Raw genomic sequence first — 10,480 nt, 5'->3', positions numbered from 1 at the left:
AGAGTGGATCAACATTTTAATTTGTCTTCTATCTAAAATATTGTAATTTTACAATATACAATTTGTTCCCAGAAATGAGCACTTGTAATTAATGTTGTCTTTTTCACATTTTCTTATTTAACTTCAATACATGATTTTTAATTTAATAATATTCTTTGATAAACTATTGCAACAATGCTGACTTTTCTACATATATTTTTTTTTTATTCATTTGTGTCCAATAAGAAATTGTGAAACAACATATCCATATTTCACACTTTCCACAATAGATAAATCCAATTTGCTATAATTGATGAATATATTGGATGGAATATAATAATATTAAAATTAGGGTTAACGTAATGCTACCTCCGCACAAAACCTTTGGTTCCGTCTGGCCCTCTGGGGGTTCTTATGACAAGGACTCCGGGCGGTGGGGGGGAAGGAAACACACCAGCGGGCGCAGCACCTGGTGGTAATCTTGCAAGAACTTTTTTCTCTCTTCCTTTGGGATTATCATTGTTACAGTTTTTACTTTTACCACTATTTTGACTATCATTGAGATTATTAGCTTGTAATTTGTCTTGCAACCGACTGAGACTGGAAGAAAAATAAAAATATAATTATTACAAGGTAACATTAAACTATTTTTAGCTTAGATAACGATAGTAATGGCTCACTTGTCGTCAATTACGTCTTCTGGACTACGAGCTTCGCCGAGTATCCTAAGGCGAGCCTCTTCATACTCTTTCTGTCTTTGTTCTAATGTTTTTACGGGCCGCGCGCGATTCTCTCCGTTAAGCTGTCCGCTCGCCAACGATGATGGACGCTTTAATATACGGATAGAGGGTTCCGGCATTACGCACTGAGATCCTATACACGCGTTCTCTTCCACAATTACGTTTGTAACCTTGCAACCTTTCAGTGGCGGTACGCTAGACATCAGTTTGATCTTCCGGTCTAACTGAAACGAGATATTTTATATACAGTATATTTGCTTGGCCAAAGAGTCAAGGACACGTAAACTCGGTATCAGTTTTCACAAATAATCTTACGCCAATTTCGTCCATATCCTCCCAACTTTCACATACGTCAACTTCATCTTGCGCCGCCATGTTGCCGTTTGAATTACTGACGGATTCGTGTGCTGCCATGTAAAAAACAAATAAGTATAGCGCGCCATGTTGATAAAGAGCGCGTTCCACTTCCACCTAAAGCCCACAACGCATCGATTATGACCGCTTAAATCTTAAATTACCGTTCTACTAAGGTAAAAAAAGCCGTAGACGTTGTACTTGTAGGTGAATTTTATAAGTGGAACGCGTATTTGGGCGCTGTCAGGTGTCAGCTGTGTGCTCGCAATATGGCGGTATGGTGAAAACATGCAGCTGTTGTGAGTGAATATTTCACGAGGATTGAAGTAAAACTTAGTTCAACATGGATTTCAGGGAATTGATCGTTGCGCTTTTGCAGAATCGAATGAGAGATAACATTCACAATTTGATATTGTCAGTTGTTTTTTTTTAAATTCCCGCCACATCTTGATAAAAGCCAACTTTGACCTATCAACATTTTGTGGGTGATGTGAGACGTCGAGCGATTGCTCACGACGTGCGACAACCATGCGCCTTAGGTAGAACGATAGAATGGGCTTTGCGGGCGTTGCGGACGCTAAATGGAACGCAGCCGCTGTCAAATCAGAGTTTTCAACTTGTCATAAAATTATTTTTTACAAAACCATGTGAGTAGATGTTTTTGTTAAAAAAAAGTTAATGTAGTAATAATACAGAAAAATATTTTTTTTATGTACGTTCGGGTTTTGACACATAATACAGTGATTTAATTAATGTTATAATACAAAGATCATCCACACAAGTAAGTTTAATGCTTTAATTAATGCCTATTATAGGCAATTCTTAAGGTTAAAGTTATTAGGTTATTTTAAATAGTAAACTTTGTTTTACAGAAAAATCATGGATTTCAACGCGAGGTTTACTTCCGCTTTGACCGGAATGACATCTGTCGATCCTGATTCGGTACAATTTCTTATGTTTAATGATGAAGACGTTAAAAAACTAAGTGTGGCGAAGATAACTAACACGACGTCTTTCGATTCTATGGGGAACCCTACGAAGGGTGGTCTCTATGACCCAGCGTTAGGGCCAATCAGAGAGCGAAATGATTTATGTACAACATGTTCAAACAGCCTTATCAATTGTTCAGGGCATTTTGGACACATTGAACTACCACTGATTGTTGTAAATCCACTGTTTATTAAAAATATATATACTCTGTTTCGAGTTACTTGTCTCAAATGCTTTAAAATACAAATGGACGACCGCATGAAATTTATTTTAAAGTTGCAACTGGAACTACTTGATGCTGGTCATGTCACGGCTGCATTAGACTTGGAAAATTATATTGGGGATGTCAAAGATTATAAAAGTGAATCATCACCAGATAAACCTAATAAAGTCATTAGGAAGTATCAAAAACTTTTAAAAAAGAAAGATGCGCTGAATGAGATGTTTCAAAACAAAAATACAGATAGATTAAGAAGTAAAATCATCAATAATTTTTTTAGAGCTATAAATATATCTAAGACGTGTCTTCACTGCAGAAGCAAATTGATCAAAGTAACAACATCTGATAACAAGATAATGTATAATTTAAGTTCTGAAGGAAGTGGAAAAGGTATTAAAATATTAATGCCCGACGATTTAAAACGCTATTGCAAATCAATAGAACAAAATGATGAAGATATTCTTGTACATTGTATTCCATTACTCCAACATGCAAAAACTAAACCTGTTACTGATTTATTTTTCATGCAAGTTGTTCCAGTACTGCCACCTAATGTCAGACCATGCAATGTACTAAATGGAGAATTAATTGAGCACCCTCAGACTAATGTATACAAAAGTATATTGCAAACTGCGCTCAGTGCTAGGGCAGTCTTGCAAGTCTTAATGTCATCTGATCAACTAAAAGCGATAGACAGTCTTGACCAAAAACCAAGGCAAGCATATGAAAGTGTTATGGGTAAATCACCATCAGAAAAATTGCACACAGTTTGGCAAGATTTACAGAAACAAATAAACCAATTACTTAGCTGTGACAATACAGGACTTGCTAGTCAAGGATTAAAACAAATATTAGAAAAGAAAACTGGTGTTATAAGAATGCATATGATGGGTAAAAGAGTGAATTTTGCAGCTCGTTCAGTTATAACACCTGATCCTAATGTTGATATAGATGAAATTGGTATTCCTGATGCGTTTGCAACTAAGCTTACTTACCCTGTGCCTGTTACTGAATGGAATGTGGATGAATTAAGAAGGATGGTAATAAATGGACCAAATAAACATCCAGGGGCTGAAAAGTTGGAAGTGACAAATGGAAGGATAATCAGAATACCACCAGATTCTATTCAAAAGCGGAAAAGTCTTGCAAAGAAGTTATTGACACCTGATGAATATAAAACATCAGGGTTGAAAATAGTTCACAGACACTTAATCAACGGTGATATACTTATATTAAATCGTCAACCCTCTCTTCATAAACCAAGTATGATGGCCCATAGAGCGAGAATTCTGCAAGGTGAAAAAACTCTTAGACTCCACTATGCAAATTGTAAATCATATAACGCTGATTTTGATGGTGATGAAATGAATGCACATTTTCCACAAAACGAAATTGCAAGAAGTGAAGCATATAATATTATGTCTGTTACAAAACAATATCTTGTGCCAAAAGACGGAACACCTCTGAGTGGTTTGATTCAGGATCATGTCATATCAGGAGTAAGGATGTCATTAAGAGGCACCTTTTTTACAAAGTCAGATTACCAACAATTAGTTTTCCAAGCATTATCGAATCACAAAGGAGAAATTAAATTGCTTCCTCCGACTATTTTAAAGCCAATAACGTTATGGTCTGGTAAGCAAGTTTTATCTACAATTATAATTAACAATATACCAAAAGGAAAACCTTATCTTTCTTTAACTGGAAAGGCAAAGATTGGTACAAAGGCATGGCAAAAAGAACAACCAAAACCTTGGAATGCGGGTGGTACTCCTTTTACAAATCCAAATGAAATGTCCGAAGCAGAAGTCATCATTAGAAAAGGAGAACTCTTATGTGGGGTATTAGACAAAACTCACTATGGAGCAACTCCTTATGGTCTGGTTCACTGCATGTATGATTTGTATGGAGGAGACAGTTCTAGTGCCATTTTAAGTTCTTTTTCTAAGGGATTCACTTTTTATTTACAATGGATAGGATTTACTCTTGGTGTAAAGGACATCTTAGTTGTGGAAGAGGCTGACAAGAAGCGTGATGAAATAATACGTTTAGTACGACAGGCTGGACGAGTCGCTGCTGTAAAAGCAACGGAACTACCTGCAGACGTTGATGAAAGTAACCTCAAAGAAACTATTGGCGAAATGCTAATTAAAGATCCAAAATTCCGTGCGAATCTTGACAGACAATATAAAAATATGTTGGACTCATACACTAATAACATCAATACTGTATGCTTGTCTGAAGGATTGTTGGAAAAATTTCCTGAAAATAATCTTCAACTCATGGTGCAATCAGGAGCAAAAGGATCAACTGTTAATACTATGCAGATCTCTTGCTTATTAGGTCAAATTGAATTGGAAGGCAAGAGACCCCCATTAATGATTTCTGGACGATCACTACCTAGCTTTCCTCCATTTGATATATCACCAAGAGCAGGAGGTTTTATTGATGGTCGGTTCATGACTGGAATACAACCACAAGAATTCTTTTTCCATTGTATGGCTGGTAGAGAAGGTCTTATTGATACAGCTGTAAAAACTAGTCGTTCAGGCTATTTACAAAGATGTTTAATAAAACATTTAGAAGGATTGAGTGTTGCTTATGATAATACAGTCAGAGATGCCGATAGTAGCATCATTCAATTTGCATATGGTGAAGATGGTCTTGATGTTTTGAAATGTCAGTTCTTAAAAAAAGATCAATTTAAGTTCCTTGATGTAAATTCTAACGCAGTCGTTTCTAAATCTACTATCAAGAAACTTAAAGAAGAATCGGACTTAAAGTTAATAGCTAAATGTAAAAAATCCTTAAAGAAATGGAAAAAGAAAAACGGAAGTCCTTTTGAAAAAGTGAGAACGAGTGGTTTCAGTCAGTTTTCTGCAGTTACAAAAAGATATATCGTTCTAGATGATAAACCGACAGACCAAACTAGAGATCCATTTTACTGGGAATTAGAAAAAATGTGGCGTTCCTTGGATGAAGAAGAAAAACAGCAATATGTGAAAAAACGGTGTCCTGATCCGATACCAAGTAAAATGTCTCCTGAGTTCAAGTTTGGTACCATAAATGAACAATTAGATAACCTAATTGAAAATTATCTAAAAAATCGCAACGAAAGTGCACATAATGAATACACAGAAAAGGATAAATTTGTTGAAATTATAGGTGCCAAATATTTAGCTTCAATGGCAGCGCCTGGAGAGCCGGTGGGGCTGCTAGCAGCTCAATCAATTGGCGAACCGTCAACTCAGATGACTTTGAATACTTTCCACTTTGCTGGTAGAGGTGATATGAACGTTACATTAGGTATACCTCGTTTAAGAGAAATTTTAATGACAGCATCAGCAAAATTGAAAACACCCAGTATGGATATACCTTTCCTTAATAATATCCCAGACATAAATAAAAAAGCCGAAAGACTAAGACAAAAAATGAATAGGGTGACAGTTTCCGATGTACTCGAAAAGATAGATGTCGAGTGCGAAATAGTCACAACCCCAGATAGGCAATTGAAAACCACGATGCATTTTGTGTTTCTACCATATTCCCAATACAAGACCCAGTATGCTATAAAGCCGCCACAAATAATAAAACACATGCAGAACAAATTCTTTGATGAGATGTTCGCGGTAATACGTAGGCAGGCTAAAACTACTTGTGGTGTATTATGGGCAGCAGAAAAAGAGAAAAAACGTCGTTCTGCAGGAAGTGACGATGAAGAAGAAGAGGTTATTGGTGCAGAGCCTAAGGAGCAAGTTAATGATAATGTTGACATCGACAGTTCAGATGAAGAAGGACCTAACGACGATGATGACAATACTGACGTAAGTACTTAACGAGATAATATAACAGCTTATCATATGGTTTTATAATCAGGACTTGTTCTAAACTAGCTTCTGCGCGCGACTTCGTCCGCGTGGAACAGAGGCGCGCACAATACTTGATCATTCTTTTGCTGCGATGTTATTTTAAAACTGCGATGTCTCCTGAGATACTCATTGAAATCGAATTATGTAACAGGCTATTTTGTTTTAAATTAAATACTTGTGATGAACAACGTATTGATTTAGATAAGGATTAATATCAGGTTTATAAAAACATCTTCGCAAATAATGCATTATTTTAGAACTTGGTTAGCATAAAAAAGTTATAGTGAGCCAACCTTAAAAAATAGATATATGCTGTCGCGGACTTTTTTTTTAGAACTTTTAAATATCATTCTGTCATATATGATTTTTGCGAAACTTTAACTGTTTTCACAGCACGCGGCGGAAGCTCTCAAAAGGAAAAAATAACCCCCGATTTTGAAACAATCAATTGGTGCTCCGCTCCTTTTGGTCTTAGCGTGATGGTATATAGCCTATAACCTTCCTCGATAAATGGGCTATCTAACACTAAAAGAATTTTTCAAATCGGACCAGTAGTTTCTGAGATTAGCGCGTTCAAACAAAGTCTTCAGCTTTTTAATATTAGTATAGATTACTATTCTTATGTAGTTACCATTTACTATTAGACTTTATTAATTTGAACTGCTTATAAATGTAAGTTTTAGAAAATATTAATGCTTAAACCTTTTTAACGGAATATTAAAATTCCAATATTTTGGTAATGCTTTTGCTATAAGAAGTCAGTACAAATCCTCATTATATTTGACACCCTAATTATGAATAGAGATATTGTTATATTTACATTTTCAAAATAATCATTATATAAATATATTTTGGGCGATAAGTTTCTGTATTATATTTTCTTATGGCAATTTTTTTAACTATATCAAAAATTACTTAATTATACAAATAAATCAAAGTAATATGTATTAATAAAATTTTAGGTAAGAAATCGAAAGAAGCATACCGAAGAACAAGAATACGAGGATCCAGAATCAGGGGAGGAAGAGAAGTCAGATGATGAAGGCGAGGACGAACAAGACGCAAAAGACGATGATGTGACTGAAGTGACTCAAGATGACGCTAATAGTAAAATAATGGCTAACGTTGTTGAAAACATCAACAACGCAACAAACTACTCATTCGACACGAAGAATCACAAATGGTGCGAACTGACAGTGCTTTTTCCTATCTCATTCCTGGAGGTCGATCTATCGCAAGCGCTTCGTGATGCTGCAACGAGGTCCGTTGTCTATGAAATTAAACATATAAAACGAGCTATAACTAACAAAGAGAAAAATGTTCTATATCTAAAAACAGAAGGCATTAATATAGTTCAAATGTTTAAATATAATAACCTCCTTGATTTAAATAAACTGTACAGCAATGATATACATGCAATAGCAAACACGTATGGCATAGAAGCAGCTAATAAAGTAATTATAAAAGAAATACAGAATGTATTCAATGTTTACGGTATCACAGTAGATCCGCGGCATTTATCTCTGGTAGCGGATTATATGACGTATAATGGAGTATTTGAACCCATGAGTCGGAAAGGAATGGAGTCATCAACATCGCCTTTACAACAAATGTCGTTTGAATCTTCTTTAATATTCTTAAAGGAAGCTGTATTGAATTCGAAGAAAGATTTCATAAGGTCCGCTTCAAGTTGTCTCATGTTGGGTCAACCCTGTCGCATCGGCACTGGAGCGTTTAGCTTGCAGCATGTCAGTAAAGTTATCAGTTAATAAGATGTTGAAATTTATACTAAATAAATTAAGTTTACATTTATGATTAAATAAATTTTATTTCTAGATTTTTTCTTTCATTTTGTCTTAGAATATAGCAAACTCCTTAAAATTTATTTCTATACAGATGCAAAAACTTTGACTAGTTACATTTTAATGTGGTTTTCATTATAGATAAAAATATCCTTAGAAATTCAAGTTCGACATAATACAGCAGTCAATTGCGTCTATAAAAAACTTCAGCCTGTAATATCCCACTGCTGGACATATGCCTCTTTCCCCATGTAGAACAAAGGTCAGAGCTTAATCCACCACGCTGCTCCAATGCGGGTTAGCGGATATATTCCCTACTATGAGTAACGATCGCTATCAGGTGTACATGATAAAAACCGGGACCGACGGCTTAACGTGATCTCCAAGGCACGGTGTAGGGCCACGGTATCGAATACAAAGTATCGATACTGTACTCATAAATAGTATCGAAAAAAAAGTATCGTACTCATAAAAGAATCGAAACAGAAGTATCGATACTTCTAGGTATCGAGTACAAACATAAAAGTACTCGATACCCAGGCGTGTTGCACAAGCACCCAGACCACGGCAAACACCCGTATGACCAATACAAATGTTTGTCATTTGCAGGGATCGCGGGTTCGATCCCCGCAAATGACCGCCAGTGCAACAGGCACAAACCAGTGCTGTGACCATTGCGCCAACGCGACGTCGCTTAGGCGGGTCGCATGTATGTATGTAAACCATTGAAAATAGTTTTTTTAAATCATCTCCGCACATGGCATAGATGTATGCCATGTGGACGTTTACCGTGGTCTGGGTGTTTGTGTCTGTGTATTGTGTTTCCGGACCCCCGACACAAGAGTAAATCCTAGTAGGCGCCGATGAGTGTATTAATTGTTTATTTATGTAATAATATATTTTTGATTATTGTATTTTAATTATATTTTATTTTAATTATATTTTGACTATTTATGATTTAATATCTTGAATCAATACATGGTGCAGCATAAATGGTATGATAGTGAATGCAAAGAAATCGTTTCATATTAAATGCACAAGGAAAAAGAAAACTCCTGCAACAACGTATAGATTAAGTTCAGAAGTGTTGCAAGAAGTTAATAAAATACGAGATCTCGCTGTGATAATGGACAGTAAGCTAACATTCAGGGAACACGTTGATACTGTGGTTAACCAGGCTTCCAGAATGCTAGGCTTCCTTAAAAGGAATACTAAAGGATTTCTACACCCAGAAAAAAAAAACAATTTTGTTTAACTCACTAGTGCGAAGCAGGCTTGAATTTGCTTCAGTGGTCTGGAACCCACAATATACAACTCACTCACAGCGTATTGAAAGCATTCAAAGATCTTTTACGAGGCACCTGGCATTTCATAGTTCTGGTATATCCCATAAAGACACTTATGATCTGCGGCTAAAACAATTTGGCATGGTATCACTTTATAACCGCCGAATTCTGCTCGACATTATCTTCCTTAAAAAGATCTTGTCAGGTTATATAGATTGCGCGGACTTACTTAAACACATAAAGCTGAGCGTCCCCCGAAAATATCGACAACATCGCATTACTAGTCTACTATACGTTCCTGCATGTAGAACTAACATTCTCAAAGGTGCTCCAATACTGCGATTATGCTCTGAGTACAACCGACTCACCGTATCAATATCAGATATAGATATTTTAAATGATTCAGTCTCCAGCATTCGAAAAAAACTTACTGCACATTTTTGTTCATTACCTACCCTCTGTATAACCTGCATACTTGTTAAGTTTGTTGTTATAGTTTTTATTTTAGATTATATTTCCGAATTTTTCCCTATATTACCTACTGTACGAGAGTATGTAATGTAAGTAATATATAAATAAGTATGTAACGCGAACTCTCATTAGTTTTTTTTTTGTATTTTTTTCCCATTTGTGATTGTATAAAGATCAAATTTAACTAATTAAGAGTGATGTACATACCTGTAATTGGCATGCATTCTATCATAATATTGTGGAGTATAGATTATTGTATTGTAATGTTTGTAATGCTGTTGGTGTATCTATAAATAAATATATAATATATGTGTCAGGCATTTTAGTTAATGCGAGCCCACATCTTGTAATGCAAATATTCATATATTACAATTATTTATTTTAATGATAGTCGTTAATTTCTCTACAGACTGACGTCTTGTGTATGAAAAACGTCTACGGTAAAATTCATTTTCTCGATGCTGACTTCAAGATAACTTCTTTTTCATTTCATTTGTTCATCTAGGGGTATATCTTATGCTACGCATCCAAATAACATGACATTTGAGAAAAAGTTTATATTCGTCCATTGATCTTTAACTCGTAAGAACTTTCTTTTCGAAATATATTTAATATATAGAATTGGATCTGTTAGTTTTATTCGAATATATTAATTTAAATAGAGATTATTGCTTAGAGCGTAAGTTACCCTTTGGAAAAACGCCGATATAAAATGTTAAGTTCCATTGGGGATCCTGATAATCTATCTGGATCAAAAAATGCCCAGATA

At 35.4% G+C, this 10,480-nt stretch overlaps 2 protein-coding genes across 2 annotated transcripts; one reads left to right on the top strand and one right to left on the bottom strand.

The window, feature by feature from the left end:
- Positions 1 to 279: 279 nt before the first annotated feature.
- LOC123656657 (SUZ domain-containing protein 1) lies at positions 280 to 1,107 on the bottom strand. The gene is made up of 3 exons (XM_045592322.1): positions 1,035 to 1,107; positions 660 to 943; positions 280 to 579 (listed from the first exon to the last, which is right to left on the bottom strand). Exons 1-3 carry the CDS (start codon positions 1,092 to 1,094, stop codon positions 345 to 347), a joined length of 579 nt encoding a protein of 192 aa, XP_045448278.1. The 5' UTR covers positions 1,095 to 1,107; the 3' UTR covers positions 280 to 344.
- Positions 1,108 to 1,952: 845 nt separating this feature from the next.
- Positions 1,953 to 7,989, top strand: LOC123656656 (DNA-directed RNA polymerase I subunit RPA1). The gene is made up of 2 exons (XM_045592318.1): positions 1,953 to 6,107; positions 7,115 to 7,989. Exons 1-2 carry the CDS (start codon positions 1,953 to 1,955, stop codon positions 7,919 to 7,921), a joined length of 4,962 nt encoding a protein of 1,653 aa, XP_045448274.1. The 3' UTR covers positions 7,922 to 7,989.
- Positions 7,990 to 10,480: the final 2,491 nt, after the last annotated feature.

This window comes from Melitaea cinxia, chromosome 9, assembly GCF_905220565.1.
Source record: "Melitaea cinxia chromosome 9, ilMelCinx1.1, whole genome shotgun sequence".
Classification (NCBI taxonomy): Eukaryota; Metazoa; Arthropoda; class Insecta; order Lepidoptera; family Nymphalidae; genus Melitaea; species Melitaea cinxia.
This window is presented reverse-complemented; position numbering and strand designations above follow the sequence as displayed.